Genomic DNA, 26,779 nt, shown 5'->3' with positions numbered 1-26,779 from the left:
AGTGAGGAGTAGTGTGGAACATGATTGAAAGTGAGGAAAGGTAGTGAAGGAAGTGAAAAGGCGGCTAATTAGGTAGAGCGGGTGAGCAGAAGAGGTAATGTTATGGCTGTGGAAGAGAGGAGGAGAGGTGTAAAAAAGGAGAGGACGAGTAAAAGAAGAGAGGAGGAGTAAAAGGGGAGAGGTGAAATAAGAGAGGGGAGGGAAAACGTAAGAGGGAGAGGTCATAACGACATAATTAATATCTTAAATAGGCTACGGAACCTTTTTTGTAGGCGCGAATAATTTTTTTCGTCCTATTCTAGCACAATATTACGCCTTTGCACGTGGCAGCTAAATGGGGAAAGGTCAAGATGGTAAATCTTCTCATAAGCAAAGGAGCAAACATCGAAGCAAAAACGAGAGATGGCCTCACTCCACTTCATTGCGCTGCAAGATCCGGACATCACGAAGTCGTCGACATCCTTATAGAGAAAGGAGCACCAATCGGTTCAAAATCAAAGGTTAATAAATCTCTCGAGATAATATTATTTCTAGAATTCTTCCTGCCTAAAAAGGACGTCCAGAATAAAAATTAAGACCGGAATTGTAGAGGAAAGAAGATAAAAAAAGATTTAACAGGGTTGCTTCTGGTTAGGAAATTATAGAACGTCTGGGAAATTAAAGCTGGTCTGGAAATGTCAGAGAATGTTAGGGAAAATCTGAAATAGTCAGGGAATTTTCTATAAACTGAAGTTGAAGTGTATAAAGTTCTATATGACTTTTCACGTATTTTTAAAAACATAGTTCAACTTTTAACAAAATAATTAAATTTTCACAGCAAAAAGGCAATTGAATTTTCAAAGAAAAAGTTTATTTTCATCCAAGAAAGATGATCTGGCTACCATGTGGATGAATTTTCAACAAAAAAAAAAAAACGAATTTTTCCCGAAAAAGTTGAATTTTCCACCAAGAAATATGACTAACAAAATAGTTGTTTTTTTTTGCAACAAAATATTTTAACTTAACAGTTCCATTTGCGAATAAAAAAAAGTGTTGAAATAAAATAGAAGCGATACATTTTTCGGTAAAAAAATTAATTTTCAACCAAAAAGGCGATTTTTCATGAAAATAGTTAAAATTTCAAAAAAGAAAATGATTTTTTTTGACAAAAAATATTTATTATCTAAAAAAGGATTTTTCAACCAAAGAATTCAGATTTCAAGATGAAAAGTGCGAGTGTTTTAGAAAACAGTTTACTTTTAAACCAGAAAAAAACGTTCAGTCAAGAAAATTAATTTTTAATTAAGAATGATGAATTTTAAACTAAATTAGATCATCTTTCAACAAAAAAGCTAATTTTCAACCAGTTGAATTCAACTAAAAAGACGAATTTTAAAAAAAGTTGAATCCTAGGCCAAAAGGATAATTTAAAACAAAATGCATTTAAACAAAAAATATGCATTTTTAACCAAATATTAAAATAAAAAAAAGGATAAATTTGTGACGAAGAAGACTAATGTTCAATAAAATAGCACGAATTTTCTACCAAATTAATTAATTTTCAAAAAAGGTGTAATATTTTGAAGTCAAAAAGACGAATTTTCTGCAAAAATTTGAATATAAATTTAATTTGTTGTTTATTGTTTATTACATTAAATGGAAAAATGTTTAGAATAGAGTTCGATTTTAAAAAATTCATTGACCGTGAAAAATTTTTGCGAACCGGGAAAAAACCGTGAAATGACCGGGAATTTTTTCCTTCGATTAAAACGGCCACTCTGTAGTTTCATTGTTATCCAAGAAAGATTCAAATTTTTATCAAAGCAAATGAATTTTTGAAAGGAGAAAGAAAATTTCTTTCAAAAATAGTTGAATTTTCATCCAAAAAAGATTTTAGATGATTTTTTAAGATCAAAATATGAATTTTAAACGAAAAGTTGTTTTTTTATACGAAATATTTGAATTTTAAACCAGAAAAAAATACTTTTTAACAAAATTGTTGAATTTCCAACCAAATAGTTGCATTTATTTTCAACAAAGAAGGCATTTTTACTAAAGCAAATGAATTTTTTAAACAAACAAGACAACCTTTCAAAAAATAGTTAAATTTTCATTCAAGAAAGATACAATTTCTACTAAAACAGATTAATTTTTAAATTAAAAAGACAAATTTTCTAGAACAAAAAATAGTTGAATATCCATCCAAAAATGATTTCAGTTAACTTTTTAACACGAGAATGTAAATTTTAATCAAATAGGAGATTTTTTACAAAAATTGTTTTATCTTTAACTCAAAAGGACGATTTTTCAACAAAACAGTTGCATATTTAACCAAAAAGGATGACTTTTATACAAAATTTTTGAATTTCAATCCAAATAGTTGCATTTTTTTCAACAAAAATGAAATTTCAAATAAAGCAAATGAATATTTCAAACAAAAAATAAAAAGAATAGTTAAATTTCTATTCAAGAAAGATACAATTTCCACTAAAATAGTTGAATTTTTACAATTAAAACCATAAATTTTCAACCAAAAAGGGTGACTTTAACGAAATTATTGTTGTATTAAAAAAAATTTCGAATTAAAAAAATAATCTTTAGAAGAAAACATTTTTTGGGAATACATAATTGCCTAAATAATTTAAATTTTTTAAAAATTGAAAATTGTTTAAAAAGTCATTATAAATATTCGAATTGTCCATTAGTAATTATTAGCATGAAAAAGAAGTCTGAAATTGCTAAACAGTAACAATAATAAGACGAATTTTCAACTAAAAAATATGACTTTTCTAACAAATCAGGATTTTTACACCAAAAGGATTGATTTTATACCTAGAAATACAAGTGTTTAATAAATCAGTTGAAATTTTGATAAAAAAGGTTACTTTTTGAGAAAATAGTTGAATTTAGATTAGTTATGAAATAAAAATATAATTTTTTTCAAAAAAAAATAATTAGCTTTCAATAAAAAAGGATCCATTTTTAACCAAAGAAGATGACTTTTAAACAAAACAGTTAAATTTTCAACCAAATACTAGAATTTTTAACCAAGAGATAAATTTTCAGTCAAAAGATTATATTTTTTTTAACAAATAGTAGTTTCTTTAACAAGTAGTTAATTCCACCCAAAAAGACGATTTTTAAAGTAAAAGAGAATTTTCGATCCAAAAAGTATTAATATTCGACAAAAAAATATGACTTTTTAATAAAATAGTTAAATTCAGATTAATTCTGAAAAAGAAATATAATACTTTTTTCTGACAAAAAGAAATAACCATCAATCGAAATAGACTTTTTGAACCAAGAGGTTAATTTTAAACAAAAAAAAAGGTGATAGACTTTTCAAAGAAAAAGAATTAATTTTCAATAAGAAAAGATGAATGTTCAACCAAAAATTATGAATTTTCAATTTAGAAAACCTTAATTTTCTGCCTAACAATATAATTTTATTGTCCAAAAACGATTACTTTTTAAATAAAGACCATAATTTTCAGTAAAATAGTTAAATCTTTATCTAAATAGTAGAATTTGTAACCAAAAAGTACAATTTGGAACCAAAAAAATTATTTATTAAAAATTCCACTCTTGGGTTGAAAGTTGAACGAATTTTTTTAAATTTCCTTTTCTTTTTGTTGCAGATTCATAATTGTAGTTGAAAGTTCGTTTTTTGTTTGACTAAAAAATTTAATTAAAAATTCTTTTTGTTGTAAACAAGTTTTTTAAACTAAAAATTCGAATATTTTGTTTAAAAAGTTAACTGATTAATTGTAAATTAACATTTTTGTTGATATTTCATATTTTTGTTTTTAAAATTAAATTGTTTGATAGAGAATTAGGCTTTTTGCCTTAAAAATTCAACAAATTGGTATAGAATTAAACTGTTTTGTAGAAAATTCGTTTTTGTTTTTGTTGAAAATTCATTCTCAATGAAAATTATCTACTCCATTTTTGGTTAAAAATTCAGCATTTTGGTTAAAAAATTATGTTTTTTTTTTGTCGTTGAAAATTTGTCTTTTTTTGGTAGAAAATGAACTTTTTTTGGTCAAAATCTAGTCACGTTGAAAATATATACTATTTGGTCAAATCTAACTGTTTTTTATTTTTTATTAAAATTTTGTAGTGTAAATATCAACTATAAAATTTTTAAATAAACATTAAACTTTTTTGTTGAAAATTCAACAATTTGCGTAACATTATTTTTCATTTTTGATTGAAAATTTTTTCTTGGTAGAAAATGTACTTTTTGGTAGAAATTTTATCTCTTTTTGGTTAAAAATGCATCTTCTTAATTGAAGATTTATCTATTTTGGTTAAGGATTAAACTATTTTGTTAAAAATTAAAAAATTTGGCATAAAATTCAACTTTTTGTGCAAAATTCGTTTTTATCGTTGTTGTTTTAATTGAAAATTAATTTTTCTCAGTTAAAAAATCATCTGCTTAATTTTCTGGTTAAAAATTTAACTTTTATGGTTTAAAAATGCAGACAATTCACCTTTTTCGTTTGATAAATCAACAATTTGGTAACGGATTTAACTATTTTGTAAACAATTAAAGGGTTTTGTAAAAAATAGTTTTTACTTTTTTAAATTGAAAATTAATTCTCAGTGGAAATGTAAATACTCCATTTTCAGGGTGGCCGTTTTAATCAAAGAAAAAAACTTCTGGGCATTTTTCGGTTTACAACAAATCAAAACTTTTTTGTCTTATTTAATATTTGTTTATCATCTATTTGTCACTTATTTTAGAAAAAAATTGTCACCTATTCACCTTTTTTGACGACAACAGGTACTGTGATGACTGTAAATCTTATCGCAAATGAATATTTCAAACAAAAAATAAAAAGATTAGTTAAATTTCTATTCAAGAAAGATACAATTTCCACTAAAATAGATGAATTTTTATAATTAAAACCAGAAATTTTCAACCAAAAAGAGTGACTTTAACAAAATTATTGTTGAATTAAAAAAATTTCGAATTAAAAAAATAATCCTTAGAAAGAAACAAATTTAAAAAAAATACTAATGTAAAAAGAAACTTGATATCTCTGTCTCAATTTTGAGAAATTTTGAAAATAGACAATAAATCATTACTTAAATAATTACATAATTTTTTCATAAAAATTTGCCACTCCAAACAATGACAAACAATTGCAATTTCAATAAGAAAATACTATTCTTTTTCACATTTTTTGGAAATAAATAATTGCCTAAATAATTTAAATTTTTTTAAAAATTGAAAATTGTTTAAAAAGTCATTATTAGCTTTCCATCAAAAAGGATCCATTTTTAACCAAAGAAGATGACTTTTAAGCAAAACAGTTAAATTTTCAACCAAATACTAGAATTTTTAACCAAGAGATGAATTTTCAGCCAAAAGGTGATATTTTTTTTAGCAAATAGTTGAATTTTCCACCCAAAAAGACGATTTTTAAAGTAAAAGAGAATTTTCGATCCAAAAAGTATTAATATTCGACAAAAAAATATGACTTTTTAACAAAATAGTTGAATTCAGATTAATTCTGAAAAAGAAATATAATACTTTTTTTGGTTTTTTTTTTATAAAAAGAACTAACCATCAATGGAAATAGATTTTTTAAACCAAGAGGTTAATTTTAAACCAAAAAAAAGGTGACTTTTTTAAGAACCTAGTTCAATTTTCAATAAAATAAATAAACTTTCAAACAATTTAAAAATTTTGAACTAAACACCAAAAATATAATAGTCACCTATTCACCTTTTTTGACGACAATAGGTACTGTGATGACTGTAAATCTTATCGCAAAGCCAAGTTATCATCGGTCCAGCTTTTATTGTTTTTCTTTCAATGAAAGAAGAATGAGTTTGATTTCAAGCGAGTAGTTTAATTGTCCATTTGATCTGGTTTTACATATTAGAATGGCCTCGCTCCTCTACACATGGCTTCACAAGGAGATCATGTGGATGCGGCCCGGATTCTCCTCTACCACCGGGCACCTGTGGATGAAGTCACAGTCGATTATTTAACGGCTCTGCACGTAGCCTCTCATTGTGGTCACGTCCGCGTGGCCAAGCTTCTTCTCGACAGAAACGCCGACCCAAATGCCAGAGCACTCAATGGATTTACTCCTCTACATATTGCTTGCAAAAAGAACCGGCTTAAAATTGTCGAATTGCTCATCAAGCACAAAGCCAGCATCGAAGCCACGACAGAGGTGAGTCTATTCCTTTTTTTTTTTAATTCATAATTTTTTATATTTACAAACTGTCCATTAGGCTTATTTTTTGCCGCTGGGAACCCTAACCATCTAAGTGCATATATAGTAAAAATCACGGTAAAGTACTGAGTGGGTGTTTTACACCCCAGCGTATTTAATCATGTATTGTTTAACCCCTATTAAATATTTCGTCACAATAAAATTATCCGATATAGCTTAAGGTATCTTTTATAAGTTAGAGTTGATTTTATAGCTATTTATTTATTTTAAGTTTGTTAAAAAAATTATTGAAAAAAGTGAAAAATGGGGGTTTTTACCTAAAAGTTCATAACTCACGCAATTTTATTCATTTTTACCTGAAAATTTAGGAATATACTTTTCAAATAGTGTACTTTCATAAAAAAAATTACTTTGACATGTAATACTATAAAAATACAAGAAATTGAAAAAGGAGACATATATAACTGTGTTTTAACAATCATATTTTATTTAACAAATCCACAGTCTGTTTTCACTTGAATATTATATACTTACGTTAGAAAGTAAACAAATGTCATTAAATTTTCAAAAAAAATGGTTCCAAAATTACTTTTTCACTCAGTAAGTGCTCACTGGGTGTTACATACCCCACGATTTTTTACCCTCAATTTCAGCAGCTGTTGCTAGTAGACTGACGCTTGGCGCAGTTAGAGTTCTGAGCCGGGTATATTACTTTGAGAGCGGTAACGAGAATGAGAATATTACCGAGAATATAACCGATACATAAATTCTCTGAGAATTTATGAGAATCTCAGAATTTATTTTAATTAATAGAAGATTCCATTTTTTCGTTAACTTTTCGGTTGAAAATTCAACTCTTTTTTTTTTTTGAAAGGTTGTCTTTTTTTTTAAAGTTTACTTTCTTTAGCAGAAATTAAATATTTTTTTGATAAAAATGCAACTATTTGGTAGACAATTTTACTGTTTTGTTAAAAATTCATCCTTTTTGGCTGAAAAAATTCGTCTTTTTCGATTCAAAATTCAATTTTTTTCGCAGAAACTTAATTTTTGTTTCAAAAATTCAATTTTTGATATTACTGAGTTAACTTAACTGGAACCTTTTTTGGATGAAAACTCAACTTTTTTTTTAATTAAAAAATTCTTTTGCTTTAAAATAAATTTCATATTTTTTGATAAAAATACACCTATTTGCTAGAAAATTCAACAATTTTGTTAAAAAGTCATCCTTTTTGGTTAAAAATTTGTCTTTTTGGATTGAAAATTCAATTTTTTTTAGTAGAAAATTATTTCTTGTTAAAAAATTCTTAGCTTGATTGTGAAAACTCGACTAAAATCTTTTTCAACAGATAATTCAACTAGTTTTTTTTTTGAAAATTTATCTTTTTGATTTAAAACTTCATTTGTTATAGAAAAAATTTCATTTTTTGTATGAAAATGCAAATTTTTGGTTAAAAATCGTTCTTCTTTGCTTGATAATTTGTCTAATTTGTTTGAAACATTTGGTTGAATCGCTTTCTCAAGAAATCACTTTTTTTGTTAAAGATTTATATTTTAAGTTGAAAAATTATCTCGTTGGTTAAAAGGTTAATTATCTTGTTATAAATTAATCTTTTTTAATTGAAAATTCAAGTACTAGGGTCAAAGTTAAACTACACATACAGATTCCTTGCAAAATTTGACTTTTAACACCTGGCAAAATGATGCGTGTATTTCTGAAAAAAAAAGAGTCTTTTTTCGATCTCTCTAGTAGCTTAAGGGAAAAATATCCGACCGGCAATCGGAAGTTTTTTCGTTCGCTTCCCAGCGGTGTGAAGGAGATTTTTTTTTTTAGAAAAAATGTAATTGAAGAAAGAATGTTCTGACAATTTGTATTTCTTCCAGTCGGGACTGACGCCTTTACACGTTGCTAGTTTCATGGGTAGCATGAGCATCGTAATTTATTTACTCCAGCACGAAGCTTGTCCAGACGTTCGAACAGTTCGAGGTGAAACACCTCTTCATCTCGCAGCTCGAGCAAATCAGACTGACATCATTAGGATACTTTTAAGAAATTTAGCCCAAGTCGACGCCAGGGCGAGGGTAATTCTAATTTTTCATCCTTCCGTTTTCCTGAACAATTTTGTCAAAAAAAAAAAAAATAACCATTTTTATTAAAATATGTATAATAAAAATTGACTTGTTTTGTTAAATTTTTTTTCCTTTTTAGGTTGAATTTGAATGTTTCTCAGTTAAAATTCAACTGTTTGGTTAACAATTAACTTTTTTTCTCAAAATTAAATCTGAAAATTCAAATGTTTGATTAGAAATTCCCTTTTTTGTGAAAAATTGAGTTAATAATTAATCTTTTTTAATACAAAATTTTTATATTTAGTTATAAATGAAACTATTTTGTTAGAAAATTAATTTTTTTCTGTTAAAAATCCAACTTTTTTTGTAGAAAATTCGTCTTTTTGGCTTGAAAATGGCCCAACATCGTTAAATGTTTTTTTCTTGACTGAAAAAACATTCTTGATTAAAAATTCGACTTTTCTGTTGGAAATTCGTCTATTTTGTTTAAAATTCAAGTATTTCAATTAAAAACGCACTTTTTTTTTAATTTCCCTTTTTGGATTGAATTCGAATGGTTATAATTTAGAATTCAATTGTTTGATTAAAAATTCATTTTTTGGTTTGAACATTTATCTGTTTGATTCAAAATTCCCCTTTTTGTGACAAATTAAAAAATTTGGCTTATAAATAATTTTTTTTAATTACAAATTTTAATATTTAGTTAAAAATGAAACTATTTTGGTAGAAAATTAATTTTTTTCTGTTGAAAATTCTTTTTTTTTCGAAAATTCGTCTTTTTGGCTTGAAAATGATCAAACATCGTAGAAATTTTTTTTTTTTTCATTGAAAAACCATTCTCGATAAAAAATTCGACTCTTCTGTTGGAAATTCGTCTTTTTGGTTTAAAATTCAACTATTTCAATTAAAAATTCATTTTTGGGTTAAAAAATTATATTTTTTTAAATTGAAAATTTGTCTTATTTGTTAAAAATTCCACTATTGCCTTTAAATTCATGTATTTTGTTAAAAAATTACATTTTTTAGTAAAAAATAATCTTTTCATTTAAAAATGCATCTTTTTGGTTAAACATTTAAGTATTTCAATTGAATATTCATAATTTCAGTTGAAAATTCATCTTCTAGGTTGCAAATAAATATACTTGTTTGAGGAAACAAAACTTTTGTTGAAAATAAATTTTTTTATCATTACAGATTCATCATGTTAATTAAAAATTCATTTCTTTGGTTGAAAAATTAGATATTTCATTGAAAACTGGTTCTTTCTTTGGATGAAAAGGAATTTATTTGTCGAAAATTGAACTATTTTATTAAAAATTTATAACTCTTTTGGTTAAAGATAATATTTTTCTAAGAAAATTAATCTTATTGTTTAAAAAATCCAGTATTCCAGTTAAATTTCATCATTTTAGGTGAAAATTCGTCAGTTTCCATTTTCTTTTAAAAATTAATTTTTTTCTAGTTCAAAATTCAACTATTTGGTTTAAAATGTATCTCCTTTGATTGAAATTTCTAATATTTCTTTAAAATTCATGTATTTTGTAAAAAATTTGTATTTTTTTTTGAAAAAAAATAATATTTTTCTTTAAAAAATTAATCTTCTAATTTGAAAATAAATTTACTTGGTTAAAAAATAAACTCTTTTTTGAAAAGTAATTTTTTCATTGAATATTCTTCATGTTAATTAAAAATTCTTTTTTTTGGTTAAAAAATTAACTACTTGATTGAAAACTTGTTTTTTCTTTGGATGAAAAAGAAATTTATTTACCGAAAATTTAACTGTTTTATTAAAAAATTGTTTCTCTTTTGGTTGAAAATAATATTTTTCTTAAGCTAAAAATACTATTTCAGTTGAATGATTGATGATTGTAATTAAAAATTCATTTTTTTGGTTGAACATTAATTTTTTACTATAAAATTTAATTATCATTATTTAAAACTTAATTATTTAAGTTTTGATTGACAATTTATCTTTTTTGTTAAAAATTATTTTGTGGAATTGTTAAAAGTTCAACTATTTCAGTTGAAGATTGATTTTTTTTTACTAAAACTTTAACTATTCCATTTTCTGTTGGAAATTGAATTTTTTTCTTCCTTGAAATTCAACTATTTCGTGGAAAATTTTCTTCTTTGATTAAAATTTCAAATAATTTGTTAAAATTTCTGTATTTTGTTGAAAAATTTCAAGTATTTAAATCAAATATTCATAATTTTAGTTAAAAATTCATCTTTTGGGTTCAATATAAATTTACTTGATTCAAAAATAAACTCTTTTGTTGAAGACTAATTTTTTTTTCACTGAAGATTCGTCATGTTAATTAAAAATGTAATTCTTCGTTTGAAAAATGAGTTATTTTATTGAAAACATGATTTTTCTTTGGATGAAAAAGAATTTATTTCCCAAAAAATTCACTATTTTATTGAAATTTTGTTCCTCTTTTGGTTGAAAATACTCTTTTTGTTTGAAAATTAATCTCATTAAAAAAATTCTTCGTTTAGGTTAAAAATTCAAGTATTTCGTTTAAATATTCATCATCTTAGATGAAATTTCATCTACTTGTTTTAAAATTCCACTATTCCAGTGGAAAGTTGATAATTTTATTTGAAAATTCATTTATTATACCATTTCTCCTTCAATGTTTAAGTCTTATGAAAAAAGCGATAATTAATTTATTTCAGGAAGAGCAAACTCCTCTTCATATCGCCTCTAGATTGGGAAACGTGGATATTGTAATGCTTTTACGGCAGCACGGAGCTGACGTCGATGCGACAACGAAGGATCTCTACACGCCTTTGCACATTGCCGCCAAAGAGGGCCAAGAAGAGGTAATTTACCAATTTTAACTTTAATTTTAATTCGTTAATTTTAGGAATTTAACCCCCCGGGAAAATAGAAAATGATTTGTTGTTTAAAAAATAAATAATTTGATTAGTTTTAGAAAAAAATGGACTTATTTTAAAAGAGAAGATTTTGAAATTAAATTTTGGAACTTTTTCAGGATTTTTAAAAGATTTTAATGTGACAAAACATTTTCTTCAGATTCCTGTGAAAAATAAAAATGATTTTTTTGTTCTACTAATTTTAAGAGATTAATTTAAAATATTTCCAAACAAAAACAAATTTTGATGAATAAATAACAATTGAGCAATTACTAATGTTGACAAAATTATTAGTTTATAATTATTAATAATTAATTATTTATATTAATGGAAGGAATTGAAAGATTTCTAAATTTTTTAAACAAAATGTAAATTTTGCGATAAAATTATTAAGCTTTTCAAGAAATTTCAAAGTTTTTAAGACAACAATTTTTTTATGATTTCCGGAAAATTGAACATGATTTTTTGGTTGAAAAATTAATTTTAACAGGATAATTGAAATAGTTCAAAACAAAAACAAATTTTAATGAATAAATAACAATAGAGAAATTACTTATTTTGACATAAGTTGGGTAAGTTTAGGAAATATTTTGAAGTTTTAAAATTAAATTTTGAAGCTTTTTCAGGATTTTGAATCAAAAATTGTTTGTTTTTTTTTAAATTAATTTTAAAAGAAAACTTCAAAAGATTTAAAAACAAAAACAATTTTTGATAAATGATTAACAATTGAAAAATTAATCATTTTTACAAAATTGGGGTAAATTTAAGAGGTATTTAGAAGTTTCGAAAAGATTAAAAAAATAATCTAAAACTAAAAAAGATTTCCAAACATTTAAAACAAAATGTAGATTTTGAAGATTTTGGGATAAAATTGTTAAGCTTTTCTAAGAACTTCAAAATTTTTAAGACAACAATTTTTTTATGATTTCCGGAAACTTGAAAATTATTTTTTGGTTGAAAAATTAATTTTAGCAGAACAATTGAAAAAGTTCAATACAAAAACTAATTTTGACTGAACATTTCAAAGGATTCAAAAAAAAAACAATTTTTAAAAAATGATTAACAATTAAAAAATTGGGTTAATTTTAAGAGATTTTCAGAAGTTTCGAAAAGATTATAAAGTAATTTGAAACACAAGATATCTCCAAAATTGTTCAACAAAATTTTAATTTAAAAAAATTTCGAGACAAAATTTTTAAGTTTTCAACGGTTTTGAAAGATTTTAAGAAAATAAAAATTTTCTTAAAATTCCCGGGAAAATTAAAAATGATTTTTGATTTAAAAAATAAATTTTAACAGAATATTTAAAACATGAAGATATTTCCAAAAATTTAAAACAAAGTGTAAATATTGGAATATTCTGGGATAAATTTTTTAAGCTTTTCAAGAAATTTAAAAGGTTTTAAAACAATATTTTTTCGTATGATTGCCGGAAAATTGAAAATGATTTTTTTGTTGAAAAATTAATTTCAAGAAAATACTTAAAAAATTCAAAACAAAAACAAATTTGGATGAATAAATAACAATTGAAAAATTAGTAATTTTGACAAAGTTTGGGTAAGTTTAAGAAATATCTAAAAGTTTTGAAATTAAATTTTGAAGCTTTTTCAAGATTTTGAATCGAAAATTGTTTTTTTTTTTGGTTGAAAAATTAATTTTGACTGAACATTCAAAGGATTTAAAAAAAAAACAATTTTTAAAAAATGATTAACAATTAAAAAATTAATCAATTTAAAAAATTGGGTTAAGTTTAAGAGATTTTCAGAAGTTTCGAAAAGATTATAAAGTAATTTGAAATACAAAGTATCTCCAAAATTTTTAACAAAATGTTAATTTTGATAAATTTCGGGACAAAATTTTTAAGTTTTCAAGGGTTTTGAAAGATTTTAAGAAAATAAAAATTTTCTTAAAATTCCCGGGAAAATTGAAAATGATTTTTATTTGAAAAATAAATTTTAAAAGAATATTTAAAACTTGAAAATAGTTCCAAAAATTGAAAACAAAATATAAATTTTTGAAGATTTTTGGATAAAAGTTTTAAGTTTTTCAAGGAAGTTCAAAATTTTGAAGACAATAATTTGTTTAAGATTTCCTGAAAATTAAAAATGATTCTTTTCTCGAAAAAAGAATTTTAACTGAATACTTGAAAAAAAAACAATTTTTGATGAATAAATAATAATTGAACAATTACTGATTTTGACAAATTTTGGGTTAGTTTAAGAAATATTTAGAAGTTCTAAAATTAAATTTTAAAGTTTTTTCAAGATTTTGAAAGGTTCCAATGTAACAAAAAATGCTCTTATGATTCCTGAAATAATCGAAAATGTTTTTTTTTTTGTTAAAAAATTAATTTTAACTAAATATTTTAAAATATTTTGAAACCGAAAAACAGTTTTTGATGAACGAATCACAATTGAAAAATTTCTAATTTTGATAAAGATTAAAAAATAATTTAAATCGCAAAAAGATCTCTAAAATTTTTAAACAAAATTTACATTTTGAAAAATGTTGGGGATGGAAATGTTGGAAAATGATTTCTTATTCAAAAAAATAAATTTAAAAATAATACTTAAAAAGATTTCAAAAAATAAAATACATTTTGATGATTGAAGAACGATTGAACATTTACTAATTTTTACAAAATTTGGGTAAGTTTAATAGACATTTAGAAGTTTTTAAAAGATTAAAAAATAATCGAAAACATTAAAATATTTCCAAAAATTGAAAACAAAATCTAGATTGTAGAAGATTTTGGGATCAAATTTTCAAGCTTTTCAAGGATTTTGAAAGGGCTTAAGACAATATTTTTTTTAAAAAGATTTCCGGGAAAATTGAAAATGATTTTTCTTGTTGAAAAATTAATTTTAACAGAATACTTGAAAAAATTCAAAACTTTGATAAATTTTGGGTAAGTTTAAGAAATATTTATAAGTTTAAAAATTAAATTTTTAAGCTTTTTGAGGATTGTAAAAGGTTTCAATCTAACAAAAAGTTCTTCCAAGATTTGTGAGAAAATTGAAAATTGTTTTTTTGTTGAAAAATTAACTTTAACCGAACACTTGAAAAAATCAAAAAACAAAAACAATTTTTGACAAATGAATAAACAATTGAAAAATTAATAATTTTCACAAAATTGGGTTAAGTTTAAAAGATATTCAGAAGTTTTGAAAAGATTCAGAAAGTTCAGATTTTGAAAGATTTTGAGATAAGATTTTTAAGCTTTTCAAGGTATTTGAAAGGTTTTAAGACCAGATTTTTTTTTTAATTTCCGGTAAATTAAAAATGATTTTTTTGTTAAAAATAAACTTTAACAGAATACTTGAAAAGATTTCAAAGCAAAAATAAATTTTGATGATTGAATAACAATTGAACAGTTACTGATTTTTACAAAATTTAGGCAGGTTTAAAATATATTTAGAAGTTTTGAAAATATTAAAAAATAATTGAAAAGATTTTCAAAAATTTTAAACAAAATCTAGAGTTTGGAATATTTCGCACCAAAAATTTATTATATTTTTAAGCATTTTGAAAACTGTAAAAATAATGAAATTGTTTATTAAGATCCCTAGGAAAATTGAAAAGTTTTTGTTATTTAAAGAAATTAATTTGATTAGTTTTAGGAAAAATTCAAATCATTTTAAAAGTGAACATTTTTAAGCTTTTCAAGGATTTTGAACGATTTTAAGACAATTAAATATTATTCCAAAGAATATTCTAAAAGACTACAAACCATATTTTGATTTATAATTATAATGTATGATCAAATAATAATTTGTAACAACATTAAATCAAACTAATTCAGCATCTACTTTAAAAAGTGTACATTCAGAAAAAAAGTGTAATCCTTCAGTTTTCAATTATTCTAACTTGAAACTATTTAAAATGGCATAATTAAAAAAATTTAAAAAGGCCGCCCTGAATTAGATTGCCACAGAATCTATGATTTAAAACAGGATACAAAATGAAGAAGTTTTTAAAATCTTTTTTCATCTGAACGATCCAGTTGCCGGACTAATTTAAACAATTTAAATTATTTTTATTTTAATTAATGTAATTTTAAGTTTTAAGTTACCAATTTCAGTCCCAAAACTCACGAACTAACTCTGAATAAAAATAAAAAACTCTAATTAATTTTATTTTCAGGTTGCGGCTGTTTTGTTAGAAAACAGAGCTTCGCTTACAGCCACGACTAAAAAGGGTTTCACTCCCTTACATCTCGCAGCAAAATATGGAAATATGGCTGTCGCTAGACTTTTGCTTCAAAAAGACGCACCTGTCGATGCTCAGGGAAAGGTTCGTCTTCTTTTTTATGCATTTATTTTCAATTAGATGTTTTTAAAAGCTACATTTAATCACTGCTTTCAGCTATTTAAATCCTAGATTTATTCTTAAAAAGCTCTAAATTTTTATATTAAGCTTGAAGTTCTGGATAATTTAAATTCAGAGGCTCAACACTTTTTTTTTATTCCTCTTTTACCCTTTTTGGCAAAAAAATCCCTCTTTTTTCTCGTTTTTTCGCTTAAATTCGAACTGAATTTATGGAAACCAATCAAAAAATCGAAATATTTTTCTATTAAAAGTTATTTTTTTTTTGGTTGAAAAGTTAAATGTTAAATTTCTGATCCATAATTGAATCCACATGTTAAACAGTCATCTTTCGTGGTTGAAAATTAACCTTTTTTTCACTGAAAATTCATCTTTCGGGTTTAAAAATATAAAATTACATTTTTTGTGGATAAATCATCTTTTTCTTGTGTTAAAAATAGAATTGTTTGGTTGAAAATTAATTTTTTAGATAAAAAATTTACATTATCAGGTTGAAAGTTAAATTGTTTTGTCAAAATTTGAATTTTTGGCATGAAAATTCAATTATTGAGTTAAAAATTAAATTTTTTTGTTGAAAATTCATCTCTTTTGATTTATAATTTTAGTTAAAATTTCTACCAAATTAAATTAAATTTTGAAGCTTTTTCAGGATTTTGAATCGAAAATCGTTTTTTTTTTTATGTTGAAAAATTAATTTTGACTGAATATTTGAAAGGATTTAAAGACAAAAACATTTTTTTTTTTATATGATTAACAATTAAAAAATTAATATATTTTAAAAAATTGGGTTAAGTTAAAGAGATATTCAGAAGTTTCGTAAAGATTATAAAGTAATTTGAAACATAAAATGTCTCCAAAATTGTTTAACAAAATGTTAATTTTGAAAATTGTCGGGAAAAAAATTTTTAATTTTCAAGGATTTTGAAAGATTTTAAGAAAATGCAAATTTTCTTAAAATTCCCGAGAAAATTGAAAATAATTTTTTATTCAAAAAATACATTTTAACAGAATATTTAAAACATGAAAATATTTCCAAAAATGTAAAACAAAATATAAATTTTTGAAGATTTTCAGATAAAAGTTTTAAGTTTTTCAAGGAATTTCAAAATTTTGAAGACAATAATTTTTTTTTAAGATTTCCAGAAAATGAAAAATGATTTTTTTGTCGAAAAATTAATTCCAACATAATACTTAAAAAATTCAAAACAAAAACATATTTGGATGAATAAATAACAATTGAAAAATTAGTATTTTTGACAAAGTTTGGGTAAGTTTAAAAAATATTTAGAAGTTTTGAAATTAAATTTTGAAGGTTTTTCAGGATTTTGAATCGAAAATTGTTTTTTTTGTTGTTCAAAAATTAATTTTGACTGAATATTTCAAAGGATTTAAAGACAAAAACAATTTTTTTTAAATGATTAACAATTAAAAATTAATACATTTAGAAATATTTAGAAGTTTCGAAAAGATTAAAAAGTAATTTGAAACACAAAATATCTCCAAAATTGTTCAACAAAACATGAAAATATTCCCAAAAATTGAAAACAAAGTTTTAAAGTTTTTTCAGGATTTTGAAAGGTTTCAGTGTAACAGAAAATGCTCTCAAGATTTCTGAAATAATCGAAAATGGGTTTTTTTGTTGAAAAATTAATTTCAACTAAATACTTAAATATATTTTAAAACCGAAAAACAGTTTTTGATGAATGAATCACAATTGAAAAATTACTAATTTTAACAAAGTTTGGGGAAGTTTATGGAATTTTGATTTATAATTTTAGTTAAAATTTCTACGAAAAACACGAATTTTCAACCAATGACATGAATTTTTCATTAATATGTTGAATTTTCACTAAAAAAATAAAATGATTAGAAAATAGTTAAAGTTTTAACGAAGTAGTTGAATTTTCATTAAAAAAAAGGATTTTTCCAAAAAGATTAAATGTTAAAAAAAAAACAGTTCAAAACTAAAAATGGAATTGTTGAATTTTCTTCTTAAGAAATTATTTTAGAACCAAGAATAAAACGAATTTTCAACAAGAAGTAGTTAATATTTCAACCAAAAAAAAAAGATTAATTTTAAATGAAAAGGATTGATATTTAAACTTTAATTATTTATCATCATCGTATTACAAATCAAAAAGATATTTTAATTTTAAATAAAGTACAGCTGAATTCATCCGAAAAATACAATCTTTCATAAAAATAGTTAATTTTAGAAACAAAAAAGATTTTTCAGGAAGAAGAATTTCAACCGCATTCTTGAATTTTTAAGTGAAAAAGACGAATTTTCTACAAAATATTTGAAAATTATCCCTCTAAAATATCAATTTTCCAGAAATAAAAATAATTTTCAACGAAATAATTGATTTTTTTCCTAAAGTAGTTCAATCTTCGATCCAGAAAGACAAATTTTGATGAAACTAGTTACATTTTGAATCAGAGAGATGATTTTTGAACCCACAAAATTCAATTTGAACAAATTAGTTCAACTTTGAATCAATTAAATGAATTTTTCATCATAAATATTTTTGAGACCATAAAAAACTTTTTTTAATTGTGAAATCATTCAGTTACAATTTATAATTCTAAAATCTTTTTCCTGAAAAATTTCTTATTACATAAACGCTTTAAGAATTTAAAATTTAAAAGCGCTTGAAATAAAAAGTTTTTGATAAAAAACGTAAGATGATGAACTTTAAATATAAATTGTATTTTGATTTTTCTAATTAAAAGGTTTTTACGGGTCGATTCTGAATGTGTTAAAAACTAAACTGTTTGCTAAAAATGTTTGTTCTTTAATTAAAAATTCAACTATTTTCTTTAAGATATATTTTTTGTTAAAAATTAATATTTCCAGGTGAAGAAATTCATTTTTAACCTAAACAAATTATTTTTCTACCAAAAATACCAATTTTCAACAAAATACATGAATTTTCCACTAAAGAAGATAAATTTTCAATTTAAAATAGATTAATCAATAAATAAAATAAAAATTTCAATTTAAAAAAACTTAATTTCAACAAAAAAATTGAACGTTCAACCGAAAAAATGAATTTTTAACCAAAAAGATAAAATTGTAACAAAATACATTTATTTTAAATAAAACAGTTCAGATTTTAACGAAAAAAAGATGAATTTTAAAAAGAAAATAGAACCATTCAATTTTCATTTAAAAAAAATTTAATTTAATAAATAGGTACCAGTTTTCTAAAAAATAGTTAAATTTTCAACGAAAACAAATTAATTTTTTATGAAATTTCAGTAAAAAAGTTAATTTTCTACCAAGAAAGATAAAATTTTAACAAAAAATACATGAATTTAAACCTAAAAAAGAGACATTTCCAATTTAATATAGAATTGTTGAATTTTCGTTCAATCGTCGATGAAATAAACACGGATTTTTAAAAAAATATAGGAAGTTTCAATAAAAAATATAAACTTTATGTTGAAAAAAATTAATTTTGATAATTCTTTTTTCTAGATTAAATTTCATTAAATTTTTATTATTTAGAATTTAACCATTTTATAAGAAATTCGTCTTTTTTGGTTGAATTTAACTGTTTTTTATTTAAAATTAAAATATTTTTTGGTGGAAATATTTCGTTGAGAATGAATTTTGTTGTTGTTGAATCACAATTTGATTTGAAAATTCAATTATTTGGTTTTAAATTTACTTTTATGTTTTAAATTCATATTTCTGCATTAAAAAATAAACTTTTCAGTATAAAATTATTGTTCGGCTTGAAAATATATAGCAGCTTGGCCTAAAAATGTAATTTGTTCATTTTTTGTTAAAAATGGATATTTGGAATAGAAATTAATCTTTTTGGATTTAAAAGTCTAAAGTTACATTACTGGATGGCCAAAAATTATCTTTTTAGTATGAAAACTCAATTTATTTATAGAAAAACTCGTTTTTTTATATTGATTCCTTTTGATTCATGATTCATCATTTTAGTTGAAACTTCAAATTTTTTGGTTGAATGTTCAGTTGTTTTGTAGCAAATTCCTTTTTTTTTTAATTTTATCTGTTTTGGTTGACAGTTAATCATTTTATTGAAAATTAATTTCTTTGTTAGCAAATTTAACTAGTTTCTTGAAAATTCGTTTTTTTTTGTGGTTAAAATATTTTTTTTTACTGAATATTTAACTATTCCATTTTCAGTTGAAACTTCTTCTTTTCTTGGTTAAAAATTCAACTATTTGTTTAAAAATCTAAATATCTTTTTCAAAAATGTAGTTGAAAATTCAACTGTTTTGTTGAGAATTCGTCTTTTTACACACAAAGTTCGTCTTTTTGGAATAAGAATTTATATTTTCTGATAAAATGTCGTATTTTTGAGTTTGAAATTCAAGTCTTTTTGGCTTGAAAAATCAAGTATTTAGTTTAAAATTAACTTTTCTGATAAAAATTCTTGTTGAAAATGTATCTTTTCTGGTTCAAAAATAAAAAAATGCATTTTTAGTTATATTTAAACATTTTGATAAAAAATTATTATCATGTGCTTGAAAATTGAATTATTCTGTTGTTAATTTAACAATTTTGCTGAAAAGTAATTTTTTTGTTAAATATTTTAACTATTTCCTTGGAAATTTATCATTTTTTGTTTGGAAATTCAACTGTTTTGTTGAAAATTAATTTCTTGTTTAAAAATTCTGGTTAAAAATTCAATTATTTTTGTTGAAATATCTTTTTTTCGGATTGCAAATTCAACTATTATTTTGAAAATTTATCTCTTTTTATTGATGATTCACCTTTGTAGTTTCAAATTTATTTCATTGGTTGAAAATTCATATATTTTGTTGCAAGTTTATCTTTTTGGATTTAAAACTCTAAAATGATATTTATGTCTAAAATTTCATTTTTTTTGTTAAAAGTGACTAATATTTGGTTAAAATTTTAATTTAATTTTTTTAAGGATCAATTTTTGTTTGAAAATGTAACTTTTTTGTTAAAAATTTAATTATATTGTTGAAAAATAACTTAGAAAAGTGTAGAAATGTTTTGTTTTTTTTGGTAAAAAAAAAAGATTCAAGTAATTTCTAGACATTTTTTTAAAATACATCTCTTTTGATTGAGGATTCATCATTTTAGTTGAAAATTCACATTTTTAGGTTGAAAATTCAATTTTTTCAATTCAAATTTTTTTTTATTCAAAATTCAACTGTTTTGTCGAAAATTTATCTTTTTGGCTTGAAAAATCAAGTATTTAGTTATAAACAATCTTTTCTGTTAAAAATTTAATTAATTTGCTTGAAAATTCAACTATCTTGTAGAAAATTTTTTTTTGTTTTTCTAAATTCACCTCTTCTGGTTCATGATTCATCATTTTAGTTGAAAATTAATTTCTGTGGTTGAAAATTTATGTATTTTGTTGAAAAATTGTATTTTTTGTTGAAAATTTATCCTTTCTGGGTTATGAATAAAAAATGACATTTTTGGTTATATTTAATCTTTTTTGGTTTAAACTGATTATGATTTGCTTGAAAATTTAATTATTTTGTTTTAAATGGTCAATTTTTGTTTCCGAATTTAACGTGGTTGTTGAAAATTCAAATATATTGTTGAAAAATAACTTAAAAAAGTATAATTTTTTTTACTGAATTAAATTATTTTGTTTCCTTGGTCAAAATTTCAACTATTTTGTAGAAAATTCAGTTTTTTCAAATTTATCTCTTTTTAGTTAATTATTCATAATTTCAGTTAAAAATCCATCTCTTTGATTGAAAATTAAACTATTTTGTTGAAAATTTAAATATTTTGCTGAAATTAACTTTTATTCTTGAAAATTGAATTATATTCTAGAAAATTTTTTTGTTTCCTTGGTCAAAATTTCAACTATTTTGTAGAAAATTCAGTTTTTTCAAATTTATCTCTTTTTAGTTAATTATTCATAATTTCAGTTAAAAATCCATCTCTTTGATTGAAAATTAAACTATTTTGTTGAAAATTTAAATATTTTGCTGAAAATTAACTTTTTTCTTGAAAATTGAATTTTTTAAATAGAAAATTTGTTTATTTTGTTCGTCAACAATTTAAATATTTTGTTGAAAATGATTTTTGATCTCGAAAATTGATTTTTTTTGTAGAAGGTTTTTTTTTTGTTTTTGTCAAAAATTCTAATATTTTGTTTAGAAATTAATTTTTGTTATTTTGTCTATTATGTTAGAAAACCAATCTTCTTTTCGAAAAGGCACCTTTTTCTTAGCAAATTCAACTATTTGGTTAAAAACTTATATATATTGTTGAAAATTCCTCATTTTTGCTAGAAAATTATTCTCCTTGTTTTAAAAAGAATCTTTTTGGATGCAAATTTAACTATTTTATAAAAAAATTCATCTATGTTAAATCCAATACATTTTCACTTTAAATCTTACGAATCCAAAGAGTTTCGAATTGAATTCAACATCCAATCAACATGAATTTTATTTTTCAAAAATCTATTCCGCTATTATTTTCCAATTTTCCTTTAAATAAAAGAAATGATCCCATTTCCCCTCTTTTGAGAGCATTTTTGGTAAAGAAATTTGAATTCGCTAGAACTTTAATCTACCTAAATCTTTTTAGATTCAAATAAAAAGTACAGTTTTCAATTAATAAGAAAAAAAATAATAAAAATGAAAAATAATAATGCAGGAAACTGAATCTAATAAAATCTAATAATATTTTTCTTAACTGCTTGACTAATGCTACAGAATGGAGTGACGCCCTTACATGTAGCCTCGCATTACGACCACCAAAATGTGGCACTACTTTTACTCGATAAAGGTGCCTCGCCTCATGCCATGGCCAAAAATGGCCACACGCCGCTGCACATTGCCGCTCGCAAGAATCAGGTACAAATTCAAGCAGGAATGCAGAATAATTATCTCTAAATTAAGGAAAACTTATTCAATTCACAGTCCATTTATTTCAAGTAAATTCAAAATTAAATTTCACTGAGTTCAGCCGAATATAAAATGATTTTACTTCGCTCAAGCGACTTCCGAGTTGCGTATCATCAGCTCTTTAAAAAAAGATATTAATTAAACAAATTTTCTTTCATTTTTCTTTGCTCTTTTTTTTTATTTTTGTCCAAAAAAGGAATTTTTTCTTTTTTAGGTAAAAAAATATGTTTCTTTTTTGTTTTTTTTTTTCGGACTGCAATAGGGAAATTTTATGGTGGTTGTCCTAATTTTTTCGTTGGATTATTGGTTTTATTTTCAGGAATTCTGAAGCTTAATATTTCTAAATTTCCTAAAATTAACCCTCAAACGGTACACTCCAATCGAGCATACGTAAATGGTACACTGGTGCGAATTGATTTGTTAGCAATTTTAATATGAAATATTTAATATATTGAACATATAATAAACAACTAGCATATATCACACATATTTAAAATATGTATTTAATATATATGGATATAATCTGCTGCAGCTGTGTTTGCTTAAATGCCAGCAAAATGAAAAAAATTCGGGTGCGAATTCGCACTAGTGTGCCGCTTAAGTGTTAAAAAATAGGATTCCGAATTGCGTATTATCAGCTCATATCGGAAAAGATAATAATCAAATTATTTAAAACAATCTTCTTTCATTTTTATTTTCTCTTTTTTATTTTTGTCCAAACAGTCATTTTTTCTTTTCTGTTTTAGTTTAAAAAAAAGTTATTTTTTTGGATTACAATAGGAAAATTTTATGGTTATATTTTCAGGAATTCTGCAAATTAATTTGTCTAAATTGGCTAAAATAAAAAAATAGGATATATAATAAGATTCCGAGTTGCGTATCATCAGCTCATGTCGGAGACAGATAATAATTAAATTAATTAAAACAATTTTCTTTCCTCTTTTTTTATTTTTGTCCAAAGAAGGAATTTTTTTTCTTTTTTAGGTAAAAAATGTTCTTTTTTTCGGATTTCAATAGGATTGCGTCGATTCCGCTTTGCGTATCATCAGCAAATGGCGGAAAAAGATAATAATTAAATTACTTGAAACAATTTTTTTTCATTTTTCTTTCCTCTTTTTTTATTTTTGTCCAAAGAAGGCTTTTTTTCTTTTCTTTTTTATGTAAAAAAGTTATTTTTTATTGTAATAGGAACATTTTATGGTGGTTGTCCAAATTTGGTCGTTAGATTCTTAGTTGTATTTTCAGGAATTCTGCACATTAATTTTTCGAAATTAACTAAAATTAAAAAATAAGATATATAATAGGATTTCTAGTTGCGTATCATCAGATCATGCCGGAAAAAGATAATAATTAAATTATTTAAAACAATTTTCTTTCATTTTTCTTCCCTCTTTTTTTATTTTTGCCAAAGAAGGCATTTTCTCGTTTCTTTTTTAGTTAAAAGAAAAAATTTTTTTACATAGACATTTTGTTTCTCGCATTTCAATAGGATTGCGTGCATTCCTCTTTGTGCATCATCAGCTCATGTGGGAAAAAGATAATAATTAAACTAATTAAACCAATTATTTTTCATCTTTTTTTTTATTTGTGTCCAAAGAAGGATTTTTTTCTTTTTTTCTTGTAAAAAGTGGGGTTTTTCGTATTGCGATAGGAACATTTTATGGTGGGTGTACAAATTTGGTCGTTGGACCCTTTTTTTTATGTTCAGGAATTTTGCACATTAATTTTTCTAAATTGGCTAAAATTAAAAAATAGGATATATAATAGGATTCCGAGTTGCGTATCATCAGCTCACATCGGAAAAAGATTATAAGTAAATTATTTAAACAAATTTTCTTTTCTCTTTTCTTATTTTTGTCTAAAGAACTAATTTTTTCTTTTTTAAGTAAAAAAAGAAGTTTTAATTTTTTTTTCGGACTGCAATAGGAAAATTGGCAAATTTTGTCGTTGGATTCTTGGTTTTATTTTCAGGAATTCTTCAAATTAATTTGTCTAAATTGGCTAAAATAAAAAAATAGGATATATAATAGGATTCCGAATTGCGTGTCATCAGCTCATGTCGGAAAAAGATAATAGTTAAATTAATTAAAACAATTTTCTGTCATTTTTCTTTCCTCTTTTTCTATTTTTGTCTAAAGAAGGAATTTCTTATTTTCTTTTTTAAGTAAAAAAAGTTTTTTTTCGGATTGCAATAGGAGCATTTTATGCTGGTTGTCCAAATTTGGTCTTTAGATCCTTGGTTTTATTTTCAGGAATTCTGCATATTCAGTTTTCTAAATTGGCTGGAAATAAAAAATAGGATATATAATAGGATGTCGAGTTGTGTATCATCATGTCATGTCGGAAAAAGATAATAATTAAATTAATTACAACAATTTTCTTTCCTCTTTTTTTATTTTTTTTTTCCAAACAAGGATTTTTTTTTCTTTTTTAGGATAAAAAATTTTTTTTTTCGAATTGTAATTGGAATATTTTATGGCGGTTGTCCAAATTTGGTCATTAGATCATTAGTGTAATTTTTAGGAATCTGCACATTAATTTTTACAAATTGGCTAAAATTAAAAAATAGGATATATAACAGGATTTTAAAACTGAATTTAATCTCATTTAAATTTCTTAATTAAAAAAAATAATAATAAAGAACTAAAGAGAGTAATTCTTCACCTAGATGGACATTGCGACCACTTTGTTGGAATACGGGGCAAAAGCGAACGCCGAATCAAAGGCTGGCTTCACTCCACTTCATTTGAGTGCACAAGAGGGACATACAGACATGTCCACATTACTCATCGAACACAAAGCCGACACTAATCACAAAGCAAAGGTAGATAATTATTGAGCATTTTGATTTTTCAAGTGTCAGAAAAAATAAAAATTGAATTGATTAAGGATAAATTTAATTCTTTCAGAATGCACTCGCGCCGCTTCACTTGTGCGCACAAGAAGACAAAGTCAATGTCGCTTCCATTCTTGTCAAGAATGGTGCTGAAGTTGACACTAAAACTAAGGTTTGTATCTACACTTTTATCTTGAATGTATCATTTTTTAAATAATTCGAGGCTTTGGTAACTCATGAAACATCCTGAAGTATTGGGAAATAACCTAAAGTACCTTAAAGTATGATAAAGTTCTTTGAAACATCCTGAAGTATGTGAAATACACTGAAGTATGTGCAAAAACCTGAAGTACGCAACAGTATTTTTAAGTGCATTGAATTATCCAAAAGTTCCTTGAAATATCCTGAAGTATCTTAAAATATCTTAAAGTACCTTGAAACATCCTGAAGTACGAAAGGTTTTGAAGTACAGTAAATATCCTGACATACATGAAATATTCTAAAGTTCCTAGAAATATTATGATGTATTCAAAATATCATTGAGTGCAGAAAACACCCTAAAGTAAGGAAAATTCCTTATGTTCAGAAACTGTTTTAAAGTATAGGAAATATCCTGAAGTACAGGGAATATCCTAAAGTCCCAATAAATATTTTGAAGAATTTAAAATACCTTGAAGTACAGAAAATATCATGAAGTTTGAAAAATATCTTGAAGTTCAGAAAATATCCTAAAGTACAGGAAATATCCTGAATTTCAGGGAATTGTCCTGAAGTTTAGGAAATATCTTGAAGTTCGGGAAATATCCTGAAGTTCAGAAAATATCCTGAAGTACTGAAGCATCCTGAAGCACAAAAAATATCTTGAAGTTTGGGAATATCGTAAAGTTCGGGAAATATATTAAAATATTGGAAATATCCTAAATATTAGAATAATATACTGAAGTTAAAGACACATTTTGAAGTTCGGGAAGTATTCTGAAGATTATGATAATATCCTGAAGTTTAAGACATAGCTTGAAGTTCACGAAATATCCTGAAGATTAAGCTAATATCCTGAAGTTCGGGAAATACCCTGAATATTAGGAGAATATCCTAAAGTTCAGGAAATATTTTGAAGTTCGGGAAATCTCAAATGACTGGAAATATCCTGAAGTATGAAATATATCCTAAACTACGGAAATTATCCTGAAGCACGGAATATATCAAGAAGTATGTAATATATCCTTAAGTTTAGTAAATATCCTGAAGATTAGAAAAATATGCTGAAGTTTAGGCAACATCCTAAAGTTCGGGAAATATCCCGAAGTTCAGAAAATATCCTGAATTATATTATACATCCTGAAGCATGGAAAATATTCTGAAGTGTGGGATATATCCTGAAGTTTAGTAAATATCTCGGAAGTTCGGGAAATATACTGATAATTAGGATAATATCCTAAAGTCAGAAAATGCCTTGTAGTTTGCAAAATATCCTGAAGTTCAGAGAATATCCTGGAGGACGAGAACTATACTGAATTATATGATATATCCTGAAGCATTAGAAATATCCTAAGGTACGGAAAATATCCTCAATTATATGGTTTATCCTGAAGTATAGAGTCGATCATGA

The 26,779-nt window shown here is 24.0% G+C and overlaps 1 protein-coding gene and 1 long non-coding RNA gene across 13 annotated transcripts in view; one reads left to right on the top strand and one right to left on the bottom strand.

The window, feature by feature from the left end:
• LOC117179162 (ankyrin-3-like) overlaps positions 1 to 26,779 on the top strand; it is a 645,468-nt gene that overhangs the window by 229,535 nt on the left and 389,154 nt on the right. For all 11 annotated transcript variants that reach the window (XR_004467875.1, XR_004467874.1, XR_004467873.1 and 8 more), the window contains exons 8-15: positions 303 to 500; positions 5,874 to 6,170; positions 8,055 to 8,252; positions 10,920 to 11,066; positions 15,264 to 15,413; positions 22,143 to 22,283; positions 25,003 to 25,158; positions 25,244 to 25,342. Coding sequence is in view for 8 of the 11 variants with exons in the window: in XM_033370872.1 (XP_033226763.1) it covers positions 303 to 500; positions 5,874 to 6,170; positions 8,055 to 8,252; positions 10,920 to 11,066; positions 15,264 to 15,413; positions 22,143 to 22,283; positions 25,003 to 25,158; positions 25,244 to 25,342 (1,386 nt within the window). In the remaining 3 variants the exon portion in view is untranslated. The remainder of the gene's footprint in view (positions 1 to 302; positions 501 to 5,873; positions 6,171 to 8,054; positions 8,253 to 10,919; positions 11,067 to 15,263; positions 15,414 to 22,142; positions 22,284 to 25,002; positions 25,159 to 25,243; positions 25,343 to 26,779) is intronic.
• LOC117179163 overlaps positions 1 to 26,779 on the bottom strand; it is a 171,185-nt gene that overhangs the window by 61,707 nt on the left and 82,699 nt on the right. The window lies entirely within an intron of this gene.

Source organism: Belonocnema kinseyi, chromosome 8, assembly GCF_010883055.1.
Source record: "Belonocnema kinseyi isolate 2016_QV_RU_SX_M_011 chromosome 8, B_treatae_v1, whole genome shotgun sequence".
Classification (NCBI taxonomy): Eukaryota; Metazoa; Arthropoda; class Insecta; order Hymenoptera; family Cynipidae; genus Belonocnema; species Belonocnema kinseyi.
This window is presented reverse-complemented; position numbering and strand designations above follow the sequence as displayed.